This window comes from Contarinia nasturtii, unplaced genomic scaffold (assembly GCF_009176525.2).
Source record: "Contarinia nasturtii isolate CC-2019 unplaced genomic scaffold, AAFC_CNas_1.1 Cnas_scaffold_4311, whole genome shotgun sequence".
Taxonomy (NCBI): domain Eukaryota; kingdom Metazoa; phylum Arthropoda; class Insecta; order Diptera; family Cecidomyiidae; genus Contarinia; species Contarinia nasturtii.
In genome coordinates, this window is record NW_022201606.1 from 1,346,606 (window position 1) to 1,369,997 (window position 23,392).

The window sequence follows — 23,392 nt, forward strand, 5'->3', positions numbered from 1 at the left end:
TGCTCATTTGCTCAACGCTTTTTCACTCTCATGACAGGCAGGTGTGTATGTGTGCCTGTGCGTTTGCGTTCCGCATTCGCATAGTAAATTTTTCACAAAACTCACTCCGATCCAGTGAAAATTCATTTTAGTCCGTGCAGTGGAAAAGTAGCTAGAACTTTGAACCGTCGTCGTAATAGGCAAAAAAAATAAGCAAGAGAAAAAAATTTAACTCTGAACCAATAAAAAAAGTTTAAGAATATTTTATCATTATCAAATAATAATTGTCTATATATCGATGAAAAGTGTGAGATAAATGTGATTGCGTGAAATTTTTGATGGTCTACTGCGGACTAAAAAAGAATATCAGAACTGTCGTGTAATTTGCCTCTGGAGAAAAAAAAAAGTGAAAATTTTAATATTATCGTTTTTTTTTTGTCTTCGCTGCATTTAATGCAATTTTTTACAATTTTCATCGCAGTGGTGCTGTTTTTATTTCGGCGTGAAATTTGTGTTTTCAATTCTCAGTTTTACGTTAAATGTTACGTTGAGCTTTCGTGAATTTTATGTGTTTTTATATCCATTGCTTTTGTATTTGGGTTGGAAAATAAGAGCGACGATTATTGGAGTGAGGAGTATTCAGATTTTGACCACATATTGGTGGTGTTCAAGTTCTATTTTCGGTTTTTGAAAACAAAACGCAATCTTCGCTAGTGGTTCGAGAAAATTTGTGTCGAAAATGCAAATGGGAATTTTTCACCAGAGACAAATGAGTACGGTTTCTTTGGAGTAACCAATATGGCCAAGTGGTCGTCAACCCAGAGCGTCAAATTGGAACTAACGACGGTGGGTTTAGTGAAAATATACTCTCTTTTTGTTGTTTTTCTTTTGTTTTCACTCCATTAAATTTAGTATGTGAATAATCACTTTCGGTTCGACTTATCAATTTAATCAACCACTCGATCCAAACTGAATAAATATATGCGAATTACGTAAATATTAATATCGCCGCTTAGACATTCAGAACCAACAAACGCACGAATGCCGTGTAATTTGGTATACTTTTCTGTCTCTTTCCTTCTCGCTGTGTATGTTTCTTTTCAGAAAGCAACTCAAATGTGGTGTAGAAATTGAGTTTGACGTTCGATTGAGAGAGAAAAAAATACGTACAATAGGATAAAAATATGCAGCTTTTTAGCCTCGTTGCGTTGTCAAATTGAAAATGAATGATTCACCCAAAATGTGAATGATTCTGCATATCATTAAATGAAACACTACACTCATGGATATTCTAAATGGAATCGAATTGTGTGAAAGCGGCCAAAATATTCAACTGTTTGAATAAGGAAAAAACAAAGAAAAAATCGTGTTTGCTCGATTGTATTCGATATTGAATGTGTGCCAACAATTGGTATTCGCTCAAAATTCTATGGTCGCTATTAAAATTTAATTTATTCAATTGATTTTTACATTACTTTGTGGCACATTCCAAGTCCTCGTCGGTTCATAAAGTGTCATCTCGCCTTTTGCAAGAAAGTCACATTTTATATATATATAGATGTTCTCATGATCAAAGTCAATTTGGAAAAAGAACGAAAATTTAATGTGCGCAGCACAATAATAATTCAAAGAAGTCTATCGACATAATTTGATCATCGAACCCGAATAATCGACGGCATGAAAATCGAACGGAAAATAGACAATGAATATCGTAATAAAAGTTTATCGAACGCAAAACGCCACCGAATTTCATTACATCTACATGCAAGGAGAATGAATAAAAAGAATGAACGGTTTCCAAATTGTGTGTCTCTGTATTTTCTCTCTGCTGATTTCGGTGGTGGCGTTGTATTGGTATTTGGATAAACTTTATCGTGTATGAACCCGAAAAATACAAGCATAACCAACGAACAAAAAAAAAATTGAGAAAAAGCGACGAGGTGAGACTCGTTTATGAAATCGAAATGTGATACAAACCGTACGTAGATAAGCAGAAAGTTGTGTGTTGTGGTATGGTATAAAAGGCAAACGATGAGCGCAAAGCGAAAAAAATCTCCATTTTATGTATAGCATCTGGTGTATGTATGTGTTTTGTGTGCGAGTATATGTGTATGTGTGCACTGAAGTTGATATAAAATATTTGTACAGAGTTTGTTCTATATATGAGCATAAATAGAACGTGCTTAGACAGCAGAAGCACACAGGACAGCGCTCATACCGTTGACTCACATTTCATTCTTTTGCTTTTTTGTTCGATACAAACCAACAACTTCAGCAGAACACTGAACACTCGATGGAATGTTGCGCACTATACGCATAAATGTGCCACACGCACACATTCACTCGCTCCAGCAGTTATTGACATTCACAACATTGATTACAGTACGGTTGAGTTATAGACACTCACACAGGCTCATATACATTAGCGTGTAGCAGAGAAAAGCACACCAACGTGGCAAAAACAACGAGATATTTATATATATACGCAACGTTATACGGAATTCTTATTGATCTTGTTGAAGCCAAATTTGTCCGGTGAAGACACACGGCTATTTTATTTTTTTGAATTTTGTAGTTGAGTGATATTTTACTTCTAATTCTCAACAAGACATCATTAATTACTGACATTTGAAATATATAAATCGCCTAAACAAAATTTGATTTTCTTTTTGTTCGTAACACATCCATGGCAGGAGTTGAGTCATAAGTGTGTGGGATGGTATTGTTGTGTGAAAGGGGGCCAAAAACTCAATAATGACGGCATATAATACACACATATACATACATGCTGTCATAAGCCGAAGAAAAGAACTTTTAACGCAGTATAAATGTTGCCATTTTGTTTCTTTTTTTTTCTCTCTAATTTTTACACTTTCACACATTCTGAATGGGTCGTCGTTCGTACATCATGTCAATATGTTTTGTCTTTGCTTTTGCCCTTTGATTGTGTCGTACAGTATGGCCTAAAAGCACTCTTAGTCGTTGGTTCGTAGAAAGATTCTTTTCACTATAATGTTTCGAGCACATTTTCGTCGAAAGCGTTTTTTTTTTTTTCATTTGCTGCGAAACGATTGTTGTATCATAAGCGATTCAAGTTGTTGACGAAATGGAAAATATCGTGCCAACAACAATAAGCAAAAGCGAGCACAAAGGAATGTGTGTCAACAATATTTTCCCATTCACGCGTGATGGAAAATCGCAAATATTTACGTATAATGTTTGTATGCAGTTTATTTCGTAGCTTTTGTGTCACATTACCCAATTGAATTTCCGTCGTTTGTTAGACAAGCCACTATCCCCAATAATAAGCCACAAAACATTTATCGACAATGATTTTGCCTCGTGTCCATAATTTTGGTCAGTGGAAAAGCAAAAAAAAAACAAATATTCAAAAAGTTGATATGAGTTTGCGCTGTACGTTTGCTACGAAAATAATATTTGGCATTATTATTTTTATGCAAACGCCGAACATAAAACCAAGAAAAAACAAAAGAGCCAAACACACAAGTAAACACGACGTATTCCGATAAGGTGAAAGAAAACGCAAAAATATGAATCGAATAGTCATTATGCGAAAACCGGTGGATATGCTATAATAAAAACGCTACAAAGGCCAACGTTCTCCACTTTTCGGAGTAACGCGAGTCTATGAAATATTCACATCCATACAATACGATAATATACACAATCCTTCATTGCATATTTCTATTTTGTGATTGTCTCCGTATTCGTTTCTAGAGTATCGAACTTTTTTGTGTAACAGTTAGCCGCTTCACAATACATCAGGTCTCTGGCCGCACAGCGCGCCTTATGTATAATTCGTTTCGTTTTATGTCTGTGCTATTCGAGTATATTAAATATTGTGTTTAAATATAGAATTGATTGTTACACAACTATCGAAAACGGAACCGCACAAAGTGCTCTTCAAATGCCTTTGTCATGTAATTTTTTCGGTATACCAACCCACAAAAAAGATACAAAGTTTTTTTTTTGGTTAACACGAAGCTTTATTGTTACGATGTCTCGAATAGAATGAGGCACGAAGCCAAAATTCAACATAAAAGTCAAGGTAAATGACATATTTTGAAATCTGACGCACTTTCTCCGATTATTCGAAGCAACACCATCAATATTTTTTTTGAAAAATTCGCCTCCTTAAAAATTAATTAACGTACTTTAAATTGACATCCGATCGAAAAATGTAGGAAATGTGTAGTCACACATATCGTTACGTAATAGATAATATCATACAATTTCCCGTATTTTATTCGACGAAAATATTCATTCAAAACACGGGCGAAAATCAATCATATCGGATCCTGTATGTTTTTTTTTCTGGATTGTACGTTTTCAATTGAACATATTTTGTATATGGCTTTCCACGGATGTTTCGACACACTGTTGTTTGAAGACACACAGACAGTTTGAAGTTTTCGATTTTCCATCATTTACTCGATATTTCGTAGCAGCAATAATTCATGAAACCAAATTCATTTTTGAGTGATCAATCAATTGGAAAGCTTACAAACTCTTCAAAGATTATTTGATGTGTTTTCGACAGGTTTATATCGAACAGCGATCGAATATTGTCAGCAAAATCGTGAAACACATAATAAGCCATCTGAAGTGGAATATTTGAATTTACAATTTTTCTGCAAACCAACTACATCAATTTGTGCATATTTTTGTCCATTTTTATTACACTTTTTTTCACAATGCTGATCCAAGTGGATACTTTGCATGAATTGGGTCGTGAAAAACCATTGTTATATATTACAAGTGTGTTTTGGTTTACCACTGAAAATTGAAAAATCGTTTTTAACTCGACGGGAATTCTGTCCTGTTCACTTCGTGCAACACAACACACTTTATTAGCGCTCTCGACATTTTCCGTTGAAAGTTTGTTCGCCTGTTAAACTATTGTTGGCTTGTGGTAAAACTTAATTAACTGTAACAAGCGTTCGTTTTACTTTTTGCAAGAAAATCTTTTAAAGTGCATAGTATGCACAACGCATACAACTCATATCTACACTTTGTGTGGGATGATTACATGTTCTATAAATACGCCGAGCGACGGAAACACAGAAAATTCATGGAAACAGAACCTTATCTTCGAACTAACATGAATTGTTTGAGTTTTTTTTTTAACTCCTCTCAAACATTGTTCCTTTGAGATGCATAAAATAAACAACAGTTCTTCAAAAAACGATGATCAAACGACTGAATATCCTAAAGATGAATAAATATGATAAATTTCGATAGAAATGCCAGTTTTATTTGCATTTTATTCGAACGCAAATATTTACAATTGCACTCATAGCTGAGTAAGCATTCCACTTGAATGCGAAATGTAAAAGCATAGAGGAAATCTCGAAATTATTTGTCTATGTGGGTCTCTTGATATGCTTGCCATATAATTCTATCGAAGTAACATGTTATGGAAAATATGTTCATTATTCAAGTACATTGTTAGCTTTTCATTATATAATTGTTCTGTTGTTATTAAGTTAAAAAAAATACAGAAGAGAATTGTTCTGCATCCACGTTGAATAAATAATTGAATTTTCTTTGAGAGAAAACACAAAAAAATCCTATTTAAGCTTTTTATTGACTGGTCTAAAGCAATCAAGACGCAAACTCAATTCTGAATTTAATCAGTTTGTTCAAGCTACAAAGTGGCACACAGATGCATTAATGCTGCTCAAAACGCCTACTTGGAAATTTCAGTTTTTACACAGAAAACAGCTTGGTTAAGGCTTTGTCCAAATAAAAAAAAATATTCTCAGCAAAATTACTTTATTTTTTATAGTTGAAAAGAGTTTTTCATATAGTTTTCATATCTCTGCAAACAAAGAGAACATGCTTCGTCATTGTTTTCATGAATGTCATGTACATTCTTTTCAATTACATTGTTCATTAAAACTTCTATTGAATTTTTGTCTTGACAGTTAATTTATATTAACCTTGTCTTTTACTAGTTTTCCTCATATCTCCTACAGTGGGCCAAAAAAAAAAAAAAAAAAAAAAAAACAAAATAAAGAACGCCAGTTTTAATCAATAGTCCTTGTTGTGAGATACATTGATTTCGTAGAGATTGAAGCATTTCAGTTGAATAGGCATCGAACACAACTTCGTGTACAGCACAGTGAATTTATCAATTCACAAAGTGACTGACACAACGTCACACAATCAAGTGAAATGAAGAAGATGCTTTTAACTTGAAAATTATATTTGTACATGAATAGTCAATTAATATTGAAATCCACTTTATTATAGTAACATGGAGCGCATCCTTCATTTTATATGTTTATGTATATACGTAGTTAAAGTATCATCAGCATATACATTTCTCATTCACTTCCTACATGCAGAGAGAGATATGTCATTCATTCAGTGCGCACGACAAAAGAGACCATTTTTTTTCTGCTGCAATTTGCTGAATTTCAAAATTTTAATTGAATTTCATCTCTTCTCTTGTGTTCAACATGACATTGAGGGTGTCTTTTTTTTCCTCTTCTCTATTATACCTTATTCAATCTTCAAATAAATTACGTAACACAAAATGAACAACGTGCAGCAACACTGCAATATTCACGATAAAACTTGTTTAGAACTTCAGTGTTTGCAATTATATTAGTGTTCATTATGGTTGTTGGAGAGCCATTTCCTAAAAATAATGAATCTCTAACAATTTCATAGAAACCAGAATTTTCTCGGGAGATTTCCAATAACAATTGAATAAAATTTGTTTTGTTCGTTTTACGAACGGAAAATATGGTCCAGAAAAAAATGCACATATTTAAGTAAACACTTGCCCTTACACAACCGATTTTGTATTTTGCACACCGGCCAATTGTAAAGCGATTTTACAATAAAGGTATCTAAGTCATTATGTAATCTGCAGTTAATAGTTGTTATCTTAATTTAACCAATGGAATTGTTCATTGCTCATTGGTAATAAATTAGCTGATGAGGGTAGCCGCACAATGTGCTACCTTGAATTTTTCTATACAGCAAAATTGGTGGATAATTTTCAATGTATTTTCACGAACGAATAGGTTTTTATGTTTGAAAGAAAAAAACTGAAAAAAAACCCTGATATCCATACATTCTCGTTGTCTGTTCTCTGAACAATGTTATTTTTTCCTATGATTATTGATTTTCTTTTGGGTTACATCGTTCACTATAACATATGTGAATTGTGATACATCGTGATACATTATAGTACATTAGATAGCAATTATGTTGTGTTTAAAGGCACACGAGAACATCACTTCGTTCCCATGTACATGCGTTCCAAAACCATAGAATGGTTGCGAACTGAAAATAGAATTTCTATGTCTTCAGCCTTTACCATGCAGTTAGTCGTGCGACTCAACATGACCTGACAAATAGAATACCGCACTCACTCACTCACATACAGCAGTATCGTGACCGCTGTATGCTTAGTAATTGGAAGTTCCACTTGGCCAGGCGCTTCATCATAATCGCTCAATCAAATATTGGACGTTTTTTTCGTGCATATAAACTTTGTTGGGCTATACAGTAAATATTGAGACAGAGAGAGCAAACGGGAACAAAACCAAGTAAATGGTTAATTTATTGAGCAAGTCGTTTGCTATGAATGTTCCATTAGATTGTCGCGAATCGTGCGAGAATTTATGGAATTGCAAATAGTAACAGTCTCTGATTTATGGTTCGAAGTCAAAGCTACTGTGAAAAAAAGTGCAGTGTGGCCAAAATAAGAACACTTCCCACGTTATACGCTTTCTTCTGTAAATTATGATGTGCCTATGACCCGCTAAATGATTTGCTTAACCGAAAAAATATATACGTTTGTGATATTATCGTCATCAACATTGAGTTCCGACAAATGCAATAAAAATCGTCATTAGTAAACAGTTCTTTTCCACTTAGCGCTTGAGTTTCTCGTACTTTTTTGACAACGGGCGCATGTCAAATTGTCTGCGTACGATATGTGTGACAGTCGAATGGAAGCAAAACAGTGTTTATGTGTGCGTTTTGTACAGGAAGTGAAAATCCAAAATCAATAGTCATTATCTTATTAGGAACACTCTGACTCTGGTTTGTTTCTCTTTCGTATTCTACGGTTGCGGTGGCGGCTGTGATTTGAGACTCGTTACAATTTGTAATCGAAATAAAAATATGTAAAAAAGTATTTTCAGTTTTTGTTGTTGTTGTTTGCAGTAGAGAACATAAAGACATTTCGTTTGCCTCAGTGAAGTTTGCAATGAATGACCCATTTTCCGTTTCCAAATGACTTCACCGCTTTCAGATGAACGAAAACAAATGGCACCATTCTGAACGGTAGAAAAAGGGGTATTCATTTCAAAGCTCGAAAACAGCTGAATTTTTTCTTCTTCATTCTTTTGCTGATATGAAATTGCTGTTATCTCTTCATCACTTTTTCACAACTTTGTCATTTCAATGCGATAAAAATGAAATGAACATTTTCCAAAGAAAAATAGTAGTAATGATAAAAAATACGAATCAGTACGTACTTCCCATGGGCATTATTCAGAAAAACCTGATGAAAAGAGTTTTTTCAACAAAGTTGCAAAAAAAATGAGCTCAACGAACTATTTCCATTTACATAAATGTATGTAATGCGTGCAAACGACATCGAGAACATAAAGATGTGAATGTGTCGGCTGCAGTGCCTCTTAATTTATTGGCTTCCAGAAACTCAACAAAACAACTAAAGTTTCCGATTCCGTGGAATTTACTTATGGTTTTTGAATGTAAGCAATTTAAACATAAGTATAGTTAATCTTCTGCCATTGAATACACAAAATGCATTCAACAACAATACAAAAAACTCAATCATATTCTCTTTACGGTAGGCGTGTTGATTTAGCTATGGTTTGGATAGAAAAGAACACATTGGTAAAAACTTTTAGCACAATGCAAATACAAGGCTCGGAACATGCTTATTCCACGGAAAATATGACTTGTAATAATGAATGCAACCAAATGACATGCCACGCAAATGCAAACTCTAGAGAATATATTATAATAATTTGTATGAGCAAAAAAACAGGTCTCTGTGACATTCACAACGTTTTGTATCAATGCGTTACACAATCCAACTTGAGCGATGAGGAAAAGGGACGAAAAATGCGAAAACCGGAAACGAACAACTCGCACACAATTTGAATGGCACATGCAAACGTTGCGAGCAAATGCAATTTTTTGCACATAGTATACAATAAAGCTCGCACCGTTTTTCTTACCATCGTTTGGTGGAAGACGAAAAACTTTTCAGCAGATTCAATTACTTATGGCATTTATTTATGCTTTATTTGCTCATTTGGAAAAAGTTTTTTTCCGTTTTTGTTACGTATTTTCTTTGTTCACGTGTGCACACGGAAACGAACAAGAGATTGTTGTGGTAAAAAGCGATTGAATTGAATTTAAAAAAAAAATCACATTTATTTAACGAAGCTTGTGCATTTATTCTAATTGGGAAGACCTAGGAAAAGACCAAATGGAATTGAACCAAAACTATGAAGAGCTATTCATCATTACTTTATCAACCGCCATACATATAAATTTAAATTTTTCATTCTGCTGTTAATAGCACTTTTGCATAATTTAAGGACATGGATCGCAACCCAAACCAACGAATAATCAATAAAACGAAATGAATGGGTTTGACGATGGTGTGTTCTATATTTGCATGGGTTTATTCATTATTAATCCAAAATATTTCCTCAATCATTTGCGTTGGTACATCTCTCACACAAATAATTTTCAGATCGTTTCGCTTACACCACTTTCTCCACAAAGCAGCACCAAATAATAAAATAGTTCCCAAATCAGATAGTATGAGAATTACCAAACCGCATGATTTTAAGCGCTGGTTGAAAGCATGACAACTCAATGGACGTCTATTACTTCAAATCAATAATAAAATGTAATTTTTCACACCACACGAATGTGGTAGAATAACATTAAGAAATATGCCTGGTTGTGAAATGAGATATATCAACACGAAACTAACAACAATTGTGAACAAATCAAATGTGTATATTTCCGCGCATAAATCACCCCTTTTAAAATCAATGAAATGATCATATTTATGTTAAGCAATACACTAGAGTTACAAGACCAAATTGTCTTATTGTGTTGCTCGAATGGATCAAACTCAATTGTTTGGGAGAATCGAATGGCGACAAATTGCATTAGATGAAGATATAATGAAACCCCATAGTAATTCACATAAATAATATACGTGTTGAAATTGTAGTGTTTGTAGAGTTATCGTCTCCCTATTCAGATGGTGAAATTGTTGATTGCATACGCATTGACTTTTATGTTATTTGCTTCATCACGCATTTAAATAATTCAATTCAGTCTTTGTTCAACATTTGTATAGTATCGGAAATGTATGAATAGAGAAAGAGAGAGAAGAGGAGGGAGGGAAAGTTTGCTTTGCGGTCAGCAGTATATTTACATATTTCAATGGAGAAACACTAAAGGACGATAAGTTTAATTTGCACGCGATGCAGTAAAACCGCTTTTAATTCATTAATTCATACCTTGAAAAGGCAAAGCGAACAAATCTCGTGCATTGAATTTTCATAGAAGCACCGAGAACTATGAATCTATTTCATTTGAATGCAAAACCATATTTACGTCAAAATGAAAGAAAAATGATAAACCCATTTGGGATCAATACCAAAGAAGATGTTCATGTGCACCTTAAAATAGGAAAGCTTGTAACCGCACGTAATGACGTGCAGTATTTTACGGGACAGAAGGAACTTCATTTAAGCAAAAATAAAACATATGACACACATTTTATGTACACACATAACACATAAATGCAATTGATATATGCATTCCGTTCACAACGAACAAGTGTTGCGTGCTGTGACACTTATCCATTTGGAATGAAACGGCTCATATATATATTAATGTATTATGCGGCGAACGTATTTTATCGATTCCGATTTTTTTCTGTTCAAATCAAAAATGAGCATGAAAACGAAATGTCACAAGCCAATTTATGTTCACGAATAATCCGGATATCTTTTTTCTATGAAATGTAAATTATTTCAACAGCGTAGTTCTATTTATTAACTCGGTAGGGTCCTTTAATTTCTGGCGAAACAATTGGCTTGATCAACTTATCAATTATCGATTTAAAAATCGTTTTTGTGTATGGCCCATTAGAAATGGAAAGAAAGAAATTGAAAAAAAAGACATTAAAATAAGAAAAGTTGTGCATCGATTAAATAAGGTTAATGGTAGGAACAATTTAATTGCCATTGGATCGTATAAATGATAATTATTGCCTTATTGCTTGACAATTCAAGTCACTTGGCGAGTGAATTAACTGAATAATCAACATTTTATTTGTGTTTACCATAAGTGACTTTCGACCGAATTAATGAGATTGTCACAACGATTAATGTGTTGTATTTTCACATGGGTTTTTTTAAACATGTTTGTTTATTTGGTATTTGTTTTTGATTTTATCGTTTATAGGTTAGCGGCAGCCCAGGAAGCAGCGCTAGCAGGCCACACTTCACGAAACGGATTACAAAAGAGTCCTTATCGTTTAGCTGATAAAATGAGTGGTCCAGCGTCTCGTGGCGGGGACCAACCAATTAGTGGTGGTCCCACATCACTCTTCATATTTACAGAAGAGAATCCGATTCGAAAATACACACGATTCATTATCGAATGGCCACCGTTTGAATATGCCGTACTCATGACAATCATCGCGAATTGTGTAGTGCTCGCGCTCGAAGAGCATTTACCAGATGGCGACCGAACAACATTAGCTAAGTCTCTTGAGGCGACTGAAGTCTATTTTTTGGGTATATTCTGCGTGGAGGCATCGCTGAAAATCATAGCCTTAGGCTTTTTACTGCACAAAAACTCCTATCTCAGGAACATATGGAATATAATGGATTTTTTCGTTGTAGTAACTGGGTAAGCTTTTGTCATTTTACTTCGTTTTTCTTTCATTTGCTTTTTGTTTTTGGATTTCGATTCTTTGTTGCCACCTCCAAAGTGAATCGTTTACGTTGAATGGCTATAGGGTGTAGTATTCAATTCTTAATCAACGCCAAAGCCATTTGCAAACTTTTCAAACGGCAACACCGTTGGGAGTAGCAATTTAATATTCGAAGAGAAACAAAAACAAACAATGCAATTTTTTTATTCAACATCCATTAGGGCGGGTCAATTTTTTTGCATCAAAGGCACATCGCGATTTTGGTTCTGTTTGTCATAACAATTATTTTTGCCCAAGGTCTAAAATGAATTTCGAGCCGCCGGATTTTTCTATGTAGATATTTTTCAAAATATTTCAAAATCGACTTAGATATTGCATTAAAAAGGCAACAAAACATTATTTTTTTCTCTAGCCAAGTGTGTATGCGGGGGTTTCGTGCATTGTTTTTGGATTTTATCGCCTTTTTTGGGGAAAATTTACGAAATTGTTGTGAAAATCGATGAATATTTGACTTTCTCACATTTAAAATAGCCAAAATTGTTTAGCGTTGGAAATAAGGGGGGGTACTCATTCTCGACCTATAATGATTTCATTCAGTTTAAGTCAAAAAATTTGATTTTTTTAAATTTACTCTCTGAATGAATAAAGCATATTTTTTCCTTATTTATTTTATTTTTATTTTCAAAATTCAACTTAAGAGATAAAAACATATAAAATTTAAATGAAAAAAATTCAAGAAAGATCTTGTGCACCTACTGAATCACCTAAACCTATTGTGTTCATCATCAAGATCCATATCCTCTTCTGGAACGTATGTTTGATCCCGGGTGTCGGTACTTGTTTGTATTATTGTAGACATACTTACTCTTCAATTTCTGTCACGTATTCCGATATCATAGATTTTCTTTCATTATGTTGATCCATCATAAACTCTTTCAAGTTGTCAGGAATCCATCCACATGAGCATAGAGCTGCTTTCAAGTCACATTGACATTTTCCAATATAAAATAATTCTTTTGTGGATTGTACGAACGCTGCGAATGTTGAGCCTTTTGTTTTGTGTTTATTTTCGGTTTTATATTTGTCAAGAAAAGTATTCAATTTTCTAGCAATACTCCGTTTTTGTATAATTTCAATATTTAGTATACTCCAAATTTCGATCAATTTGTCTGTCACGTAGTGAGTAAATGTTTTGTATGAAAACATTTTACTTTCGATTTTGGCACGTTCGGCCAAGAAAAAATAATATCTTAAAATATCCTGTTTAGTTGGCAGATTGAGATCACTCAATTCACAAGACACACCAAAAGCAGCAACATCGTGAGCACGCATATGTTTCAAACTACTTTCGGTACTTGTTGATGTTGTTGCGGCTTGCGATGTAGACAGCAGTGGATCGGCCATAGTCGACTTTCACTAAATGTTATGAAATACAGATATTGAATCAAAGTTAATTGAAATTAATTTATTTTAAAGCGTTTTTTTTTTTCAATTGATAGTATTGTTTCTTTCACACAATATTTTTTCACTTTATTTGAAACTGAAAAATGACATACGCATACAAAACAAAACATCACATTCTACATAGAATTTTGACTTGAAAAAAACATGGTTAACACAATAACAAAAGAACGCAAAATGACGCGAACACGAAGAGCATCAAACAAAAAAACTCTCATATAAAATGAACACAAGCAGAGACGTTGCACCTAACAGGTGATCTAATCGACAAGGGTACTTGTTTCCTATCATTTTACTTTAGTGATTAATTTATTAGACTCTACGTACACAAACAATACTTTGAAGACAATGCAATTATGTGCAACTATTTACAATTTTTGACACAAAAAATACACTCATAATTTCGTTTCCCTGAAGAAGATCTAAATTAAGTATCGAAACTTCGGATTACAAATAAAAACGTGGTTTAAAGCAACTGAATTGACTGTCATCGTCCGTGTTTCATTGAATAATTATAACAGCAGTCGTAAGAAAATCAACAACATACCTTTTATTTTTCTTAAATAATAGTTTATTCCTTTGCTTATTTACTTGATTTCGTATTATTTTTAAGAAAGATTCTAAATTTATTGTTTACACTTCATTGAAATGACGCTCAACGAACACAGTATGAAAATTAAAAAGCATGCTGTCACACATGTCATTGTATGATGGCGCTGCATTCAATTTGTAACACAATATGTCGATAAACAGCATTACCAACTTAATATTTTGAAAAAAGACGTTATACGTATTTAGAAAATGAAATATTAGAAAATGTTTCTTTTTTTTTTCATTTAAATTTTATATGTTTTTATCTCTTGAGTTGTATTTTCGAAAATAAAAATAAAGTAAAATATGGAAGAAATTTGCTTTGTTCATTCAGTAAATAAAAAAAAACAAATTTTTTGACTAAAATTGAATGAAATCGTTATAGGTCGTGAATGAGTACTCATTTGGCTAGAGAAAAAATAATGTTTTGTTGCCTTTTTAATGCAATATGTGAGTCGAAAATATCTACATAGAAAAATCCGACGGCTCGAAATTCATTTTAGTCCTATGGTTCCTTGGGCAAAAATAATTGTTATGGCCCATAGAACCAAAATCGCGATGTGCCTCTGTAGGTTTTTTCGCCTGCCCCACAAATTGACCCACCCTAACATCCATATTTCAAGACATATAATTCTCTATTTTATTGTTTGGTTAAAAACTTAACATTCAATTTATCAAATGAATGCGACGCGACGTTGTCAAAAACAATCACAAATCCATTGAAAATAATGAAATGGCATTATAGCTCAATGACCGTATTCGCCGAAGCAAATGTCGATGTCGATTTACGTATGTTACGTTCGTTCAGAGTATTGCGTCCATTAAAACTCGTCTCTCGGATACCAAGTAAGCGCTGACGTATCATCTGTGACTCTCCTAGTTTCATCAAATACAACGTTAATGGAGTCGTACAAATAGAAAAAAAGTGCCCCAAACACTTGTAACAATTCTTTATAATTCAGCGTTCGAAAGTTTTCATGTAAAAAATTTCTTTATTCGGGCAGACAGTACAGAAAACTACCTGAATGCGACTAAATCATTGCAATTGAATTAACTTATGTCTGCTTTTATAAGATTGATCAGCGGTGAAATCGAAGAGTTTGAAAGTATGGTTATTGATGTTGAAAAATTACTTATTTCAATCACTTTTCAGAAGCTTTCGAACGTTGCTTTATGAAGTTTTTCTTTATAGAAACTTACTTATTCCTCATTTATGAACGTAGATATTATACGAGTCGATTTATTGTTGACGACATTCATTTCGCTTTCACTCCTTTTTTATACGTTTTCATTTAACTGAATAGTGAATAGACTAATTAAAATAATTATTAAATTGCTATATTGCTGTTCCATAATCCCAAATCGAATTGTTGTCGCATAAAGAAAGGTTTTCAATCAACTTTATCGTTTTCTAATAATCGATAGAATGATTATTTTACATCAATATGATGTATAGACTTTCTGTTGGCTAGATTTTTCATAATTGATAAAATAGAAGTCCATTATTGTTGAATAATGAAAAATAGCCGCTTAAGGCATAATCAATTTGTATAAAACTCGTAGTTACCGCCGCAGTATTTATCGTCCGTCGTTAAATTAGCAATTTCTATCGAAGAGTGGGATGTAGTTGGAAATTATCGATTTCATATTTTATTGCTAGTCTATAGATAGAGAGCCATTATTTATTTACGCCACGAGGGCATTTAATTGCAAAATCTCATAGAGAATATGTGGAGTCTTTTGTGTGAGTATCTAGTGTGAATGTTGTCATATGGAAGACAATGCTTAAACATGCCAGATGTTAATGCAATCGACTGTCCACCGACAATCACTTTCAATCAATTTGTAAAACCTTCTTCGAACATTTTTTCTGCGTTCGCACTCTTAGAATGCGATCGCCGAATTTTAGAAGAAAAAATATTTTTTTTTTTTTAATACACAAAATATATAACATACACTTTATATCCATGTTACCAAAATAGCGCTAAACCATAGCTTTTTCTTTATTTGTGATTTCTTTTCTTGTTGTTTTTTTTTTGTTCAATCAAACCAAAAAACAAAATCCTCGATGCGTCTTGCCATGGATTGTGCATCACAAATCACAGGTTCATCACAATGTTTCCATCGATAGGAACTCAAGTAGATCTAAGAACTTTACGAGCGATAAGAGTTCTTCGACCGCTAAAATTAGTATCTGGAATTCCTAGTGAGTAGTGCGGCGCTAGTCAATAGACCGGACAAAAATGCTTAGTCCTTAATAATCCGTATTTATTTAGCTTTTATTTTACTTTAGAACTTTCTTAAAAAGTTGTTTTTCGATGTTTATCCGTACGATTGTTTTATTTTAGTTTTTTCGTATTTTTTTTTTAGTTATTTTTAGATGAGTTAAGAAAGTGGTATTTAACGATATTTTCATTAACAAATTCTCAAATTTAACATCCAAAATTATAGGTTTACAAGTAGTTTTAAGATCAATAATAAAAGCTATGGCACCGTTGCTTCAAATCGGACTCTTGGTTTTGTTTGCAATTGTCATATTTGCAATCATTGGGCTCGAGTTCTATTCGGGTGCATTGCACAAGAGTTGTTATAGTTTAGAGAATATAAGTGAGTATTTTTATGTCCATTGTTCTATCTATATTTGTTTCCAATCAACATGTCAAAAAAATGAAATTAATCAAATTATAAACCAATTGGACTCTCACAACATATTTTTCTTTTGCAATTTTTACACAATCGATCACACACTATACACCAAAAAAAAACCATAACACACATACACCAATACGAAAATAATATACAAACCCGTAGATGTAATTGTAAAAGAAGGGGACGCAGAAGTGCCCTGGTAAGTCGATAGTCATTTTATATATTATTTATTTGAAGGTACACAAAAAAACCATTATATATTAATAAATATATAAAATTATAGTAATTCTGATAATAAAACATTATCACCGTCTGGAGCATATCCATGTAATGCGAGTACTAGTACATGTTTAGAAAAATGGGATGGTCCCAATTACGGCATAACGTCATTCGACAACATTGGATTCGCAATGTTGACGGTATTTCAGTGCATCACGATGGAAGGTTGGACAGCAATACTGTATTGGGTAAGAAATCTAAAATTTACCTCAATCTTCAAAAGCGCAAGAAGAGATCGCATTTCGAACATTTCAACACGTACGCTTGTGCCCCGTTGTGTTCACTTCGGTCTATCTTCGAGAATATAAAACAACCAGATGAAAATCGCCTATTCTTATTGTTTTGTGATTGGTGTAGTTGTTTTTATTTTATTTGATTTTCAATGCTCCGAAATCATTTTTTTTTTTTTTTTAAAAAAAAAATATTTTTTTTTTCATTTGTGTTATCATTAATCATAAATCGCTTCAGTTTCACATTGGCCCGTATTTAAAAGCAAAAAATGTTTTCTTTAGTTCCGTTTTGTTCGTATGGTGATTTTTCTAAATGTTGTATTCAATACTTTCTACCTCTTATACAAACGTATTTATCCAACCTTGTTAATGTTGTTATTATCTTTTTTATAATCGCCGAATGGGCCATCGAATACATCTCATCGAACAATTGATAAATATGTTGTTGCATTGGTAACGGGTGTTTGTTGGTTTCGATGACATTGCATTTTGTTGCTGATGCAATTTATCAAATGGTCGCAATGAGACTGTATATAGTCAGTATAAAATATTTAGTGCATGTTATGTAGTGGAATCCAAATGGGATTAAAGTATCCCCGCGATTTGGATGGTAATCATAAAATTTGTGTGACATGCGATTTTCTTTCAGCAATGAAGGGAAATTGCAAACGTTTGCTTCTAAATACACACACACATATACATATAATTCACCAAAAAACAATCCATCACAATCATTTTCATTCACCTTGAATCAAAAAGCAAGTGCTTAAAACTGTCTATGCAAAATGATGGAAATGACAATTCAGACTTCATTTCCGTGTGCCAAGCTATTTTGCTTGCATTTCGAATATAATCATGCTCGTATATGATTTATACACGGATATAAGCGGATGTCGTTATTCCAGTCACTTTGCATGATGGTTTGTTCTCACTATTCTGGCTGTCTATGTGTGTCACACTTCTTCGCTGTCATATATAGTTCGCTGTGTGTTTTTGTCTCTTTCGCTCTCTCGCTCTCCCAATCACACTGTTTCGGAGTTAGTTTCGTGTTGTTTGTGTCAGTGTTGTCACGTGCATCAAACACAAATCATTTTTATGGTCAAATGTATACTAACACCAATCTTTTGTTATTTGTGGCGTTTTCCAACATCAAATGTAATGTAAAATGTCGCGAAAAATGTCCCACAAAACAAATTTTTCAGACAAATGATGCACTCGGTGCATTGTACAATTGGATCTACTTCGTGCCGTTGATTGTGCTTGGATCGTTTTTTATGTTAAATTTGGTTCTTGGTGTTCTCAGCGGGTAAGTCAATATGAACAATTCGGTTAAATGCTTTAAAATCAAACAGTCTGTTTCAAACGAAAATTATTTCTGGAATTTTATCGATTGATTCGTCGACAATGAACACCCCAATCTGCCGCGTTTAATTGATTCGCCCATAGCGAATTTTCGAATGAAAGAAATCGAGTTGATCGTCGTGTTCAATACTACAAATGTCGTAATCGAAAATTATTTATTGAAGATATGTCATCCTATCTTGAATGGATCACTCAAGCAGGTTTTTTTCTTTTTTTTTCATCAAAAACCTCAATCCGAATATCGCTTGATGCGTAAAACTTTGGATTAAACTATCGCTTGAGTAAAATATCGCCGCTTCATCTCATCCGTGTTTCATAACATAATTTGTCCAGATTTTTTCAATTAATTTACAATAACAACAACAACAACAAAAACAGACATCCTCTCCGATACATCTGTGTTCGCTAAGTTTTGATATTAATCGACTTTGTTTTTTTTTTAAATATAAATTCCCATGTTCCCGTAGTGAATTTGCTAAAGAAAGAGAAAAAGTAGAAAATAGACAAGAATTTTTAAAGCTTAGAAGGCAAGCTGTTCTTGAGAGAGAATTAAACGGATACGTGGAGTGGATCTGTAAAGCTGGCAAGTATCGCTAAATAAATGTTTAAGTGCTTGAGCTGGTTGCAATGGTTTTGTCTTTACAACATGCTAATCGACTTTTATTTCTCATTCCTGATGTACAAAACAGAGGAAGTCATCTTGGCAGAAGAGCGAACAACTGAAGAGGAGAAAATGCACATTATGGAAGGTAAGACACTTTCAAATTCACTCACACTTTGCATACTGCACAGACATTTGATGTAATACGTTTATGTTTTGATTTACAGCACGTCGACGTGTCGCTGCCAAACGAAAAAAGCTGAAGAATTTGGGTAAATCAAAGTCAACAGACACCGAAGACGAAGATGCGGATGATGATTGTGGAGATGAAGGTGAGGATCGTTCGATGATAATAACAATAAACATTGTGAATTGTCACTTCTTTTCTTGCACAAGTTCTATTTTGATTTTCGACTAAAATAATTTATTTTCAAAACGATGCATGGATATAAAACGATGATTCAACGAGTTTCCAAACATATTTATCAAAAACATTTGAATTGGATGTCATTCATTTAGTGAACTTTGATATTTTTACAGTGCATAAAACAAAAAAGGCAAGACGAAGATTGAGTAAGAAATTATTGTCATTTTGAAAGGATAACCACCGTCAGCTCCGAACAAGCAATACGCTATACTCTGTAGTTCAGATTGATATTCTAAAAATAGATCGCTTTTATGTGTAATCAATCCAGCCAGTTTCACACCTCAATAGCCAATTTCAATAAGTAGTTGTTTTTTTTTAAATTACTTTACCTTCTAGAAATCCATTAGTTTCAATTTTTATGTCGAATTTTTGTTTTAATAGACCCTTGAAATATAAAAAATACGTCGAAATAATTGGACATTTTGATGCAAAAAAAAAAAACACCAAAAATATTACTTTTCACCATGAGCAAACGTTTGCTTCATTGAAATTGAACATTTTGATTCCGCTCCCTATCATGTAAATATCGGTGTAGAAGGAAAGTGAACATCTTGATGACACACTTGACAGCATCCAGCACTTATAGGATTTGCATTCCGAAGCACTACAATAATGCATTTTATAACTTGATCCATATTCTCTTGTCGACATTTCACATCATGTGATGCGAAATCGATTTTCTGTTTGTGTCACGATTATATTTAGTATGCGCACCCTCTCACACTCTATCCTCTCCTCTATTGTGTTGCCAAAAAAAACTGATATTACATGATTTCAGGCTATCTTAAACCAAAAGTACCGAACCAAGGCAGCTGCAAAAGTTTTTGGTTGGCAGAGAAGCGATTCCGTTTTTGGATCAGGCACACCGTCAAAACACAATGGTTCTATTGGTTTGTCATCATTTTGGTATTTTTCAATACGGTCACCGTTGCTGTGGAACACTACAAACAACCACAATGGCTCACCGACTTCCTTTGTAAGTCAAATATTCACACAAAATCCTCGATCTTTCATGCTAACATTGATGATTTCTTTTTTTTTCGTATCATTTGCAGATTATTCTGAATACGTGTTCTTGGCCCTGTTCATGATGGAAATGTGCATAAAAATGTATGCACTTGGGCCACGAAAGTACTTTGAGTCGGCATTTAATCGGTTCGATTGTGTCGTCATCTTTGGCTCATTGTTCGAAATCATTTGGACACACTGGAAAGGTGGTTCCTTCGGTTTGTCTGTGTTACGTGCACTTCGTTTGCTGCGCATTTTCAAAGTCACCAAATATTGGTCGTCACTGCGAAATCTTGTGATATCATTGCTGAATTCAATGAGATCGATTATCTCGTTGCTGTTCTTGCTCTTTTTGTTCATACTTATTTTTGCATTATTGGTAAGCAAACCAAATTCTATATTTAAAAATGGTTTACTGTAGCCGAATTTTATTAATTCAATAATTAAAATGTTCTCTTTCTTACTTTTATCGCCGAAAAAACAGGGAATGCAACTGTTTGGTGGTCAATTCAATTTCGAAGACGGAACACCGCCAACAAATTTCAACACATTTCCTATCGCTTTGTTAACAGTGTTCCAAATTCTCACCGGCGAGGATTGGAACGAAGTCATGTACCATGGCATCGAATCTCAAGGTGGCAACAAAAAAGGAATGATCTATTCTTTGTACGTATCATCTATCTATTTATGTTGACTCATTAAATGGACATTACTAATTGGATTCTTTTCATCTATAGATACTTCATCGTCTTGGTGCTCTTCGGCAACTACACTTTGTTAAAGTAAGTATTTTTTTTATTCTAGTATAGAAATTACCAAAGTCACAAATAAAAACATACATATTCTTTGTATTTATAACAGTGTGTTCTTGGCTATCGCTGTCGATAATTTGGCGAACGCACAAGAACTGACTGCAGCTGAAGAGGAACAAGTCGAGGAGGATAAAGAGAAGCAATTACAAGAGCTTGAAAAGGAAATGGAAGCCTTGCAAGGGGATGGCACCCGTATTGATGGAGGTTTGTCATCACCACCGAAAAATCGCAAGAAAAAAGATGAAGAAAAGAAAGAAGAGGAAGAAGAAATTACAGACGGACCGAAACCAATGTTACCGTATTCATCTATGTTTATCTTATCGCCCACCAATATGTAAGGATATCAAGTTTTATTATCTGCCTCAAACGAACCGCACTCACACAAAAATCTTTTTCTCTCTGTTCAATTTTCAGTATTCGACGAGCCGCCCATTGGGTTGTAAATCTTCGATATTTTGATTTCTTCATTATGTTAATTATCACAATGTCATCAATTGCCTTGGCAGCCGAAGATCCAGGTGGCGAATCCATTCCACTTTTGAACATCTTCTAAAACATTCCACAGTATAAAATTCGAATTTAATTTATGTTTGTTTTGTTTTAATGTGTTTGCAGTGGATGAGAACTCATACCGAAATGAAGTTTTAAACTATTTTGATTATGCATTTACCGGCGTGTTTACCATAGAAATGTTATTAAAAATCATCGATTTAGGCATTATACTGCATCCAGGCAGTTATCTTCGTGAATTTTGGAATGTAAGAATTCATACGCGCAATAATACAACACTTTTTCGAACTTTTTTTCTTAAATATTTAAGGTAATGGATGCGGTGGTTGTAATTTGCGCTGCCGTCAGCTTTGGATTCGATATGACGTCGGGTGGTGGTGGTAGTGTTGGCCAAAATCTATCCACAATCAAATCATTGCGTGTACTTCGTGTACTGCGACCGCTAAAAACAATCAAACGTGTTCCGAAACTGAAAGCAGTATTTGATTGTGTCGTCAACTCATTAAAAAACGTTGTTAATATTTTAATTGTGTACATATTATTCCAATTTATCTTCGCTGTAATCGGCGTTCAGCTATTCAATGGAAAATTCTTCTACTGCACTGACGAAAGCAAACGAAATGCTGAAGAATGCCAGTAAGTATACATTTTGATGCGATCTACTCATGAGATAACTATTATGTAACACCATTTCGTTTCTTTTACATCAGGGGCTCATTTTTCGTTTACGATGAAGAAGAAGAACTGCCACGAGAAGAGAAACGACGATGGATGACTCAAAGTTTCCACTACAATAACGTTGCAACGGCAATGTTAACACTATTCGCTGTTCAAACAGGCGAAGGATGGCCTCAGTAAATATATTTTTGTTTTTAAACGTAAACGAAAACCGATTTGAACGAAACTTAACCGTTAAATTGTTTGCTTACAGAATTCTTCAGCATTCGATGGCTGCCACATATGACGATCAAGGACCAATACAAAATTTTCGCATCGAAATGTCCATTTTCTACATAGTTTACTTTATCGTGTTTCCATTTTTCTTCGTAAACATATTCGTGGCCTTGATTATCATCACATTCCAAGAACAAGGTGAAGCCGAACTTCAGGATGGTGAAATTGACAAAAATCAGGTATTATGCACAAAATCATCTTTGAATTTGGTAAAAACCCACAAGTTGCGTGAAAAATTGACGAGGAACCAAAAATGGTACACATTTCTTTAATCGTCACGCTTTGATAAGGACGACGACGAATGTCAATTTCTCACGCAAACCCATTTGATCATTCGAAACTCACAATAATTTTTTTTCTTTTTTTCTAATATAGAAATCTTGCATCGATTTCACGATCGGTGCTCGTCCATTGGAGCGATATATGCCAAGTAAACGAAATAGCTTCAAATATAAAATTTGGCGCATCGTCGTTTCAACGCCGTTCGAATATTTTATTATGCTGTTAATTGTGTTCAATACTTTACTACTCATGATGAAG

The 23,392-nt window shown here is 33.8% G+C and overlaps 1 protein-coding gene across 23 annotated transcripts in view; it reads left to right on the forward strand.

The window, feature by feature from the left end:
- The first annotated feature begins 143 nt into the window (after positions 1-143).
- The window catches only part of LOC116350816 (voltage-dependent calcium channel type A subunit alpha-1), a 49,251-nt gene continuing 26,002 nt past the window's right edge, over positions 144-23,392 (forward strand). For 18 of the 23 annotated variants that reach the window (XM_031782765.1, XM_031782762.1, XM_031782767.1 and 15 more), the window contains exons 1-21: positions 144-825; positions 11,494-11,943; positions 16,126-16,226; positions 16,472-16,627; positions 16,832-16,868; positions 16,953-17,136; positions 18,381-18,484; positions 19,008-19,123; positions 19,230-19,289; positions 19,369-19,473; positions 20,347-20,544; positions 20,624-20,955; positions 21,061-21,242; positions 21,314-21,358; positions 21,438-21,722; positions 21,803-21,906; positions 22,004-22,146; positions 22,209-22,534; positions 22,609-22,752; positions 22,830-23,031; positions 23,228-23,392. In XM_031782765.1, coding sequence (XP_031638625.1) covers positions 11,579-11,943; positions 16,126-16,226; positions 16,472-16,627; positions 16,832-16,868; positions 16,953-17,136; positions 18,381-18,484; positions 19,008-19,123; positions 19,230-19,289; positions 19,369-19,473; positions 20,347-20,544; positions 20,624-20,955; positions 21,061-21,242; positions 21,314-21,358; positions 21,438-21,722; positions 21,803-21,906; positions 22,004-22,146; positions 22,209-22,534; positions 22,609-22,752; positions 22,830-23,031; positions 23,228-23,392 — 3,354 coding nt within the window. In that variant the 5' untranslated portion in view covers positions 144-825; positions 11,494-11,578. Of the gene's footprint in view, positions 826-11,493; positions 11,944-14,765; positions 14,867-16,125; positions 16,227-16,471; positions 16,628-16,831; positions 16,869-16,952; positions 17,137-18,380; positions 18,485-19,007; positions 19,124-19,229; positions 19,290-19,368; positions 19,474-20,346; positions 20,545-20,623; positions 20,956-21,060; positions 21,243-21,313; positions 21,359-21,437; positions 21,723-21,802; positions 21,907-22,003; positions 22,147-22,208; positions 22,535-22,608; positions 22,753-22,829; positions 23,032-23,227 lie in introns of all 23 variants that reach the window. The other 5 variants (XM_031782763.1, XM_031782773.1, XM_031782782.1 and 2 more) reach the window with 2 other exon arrangements.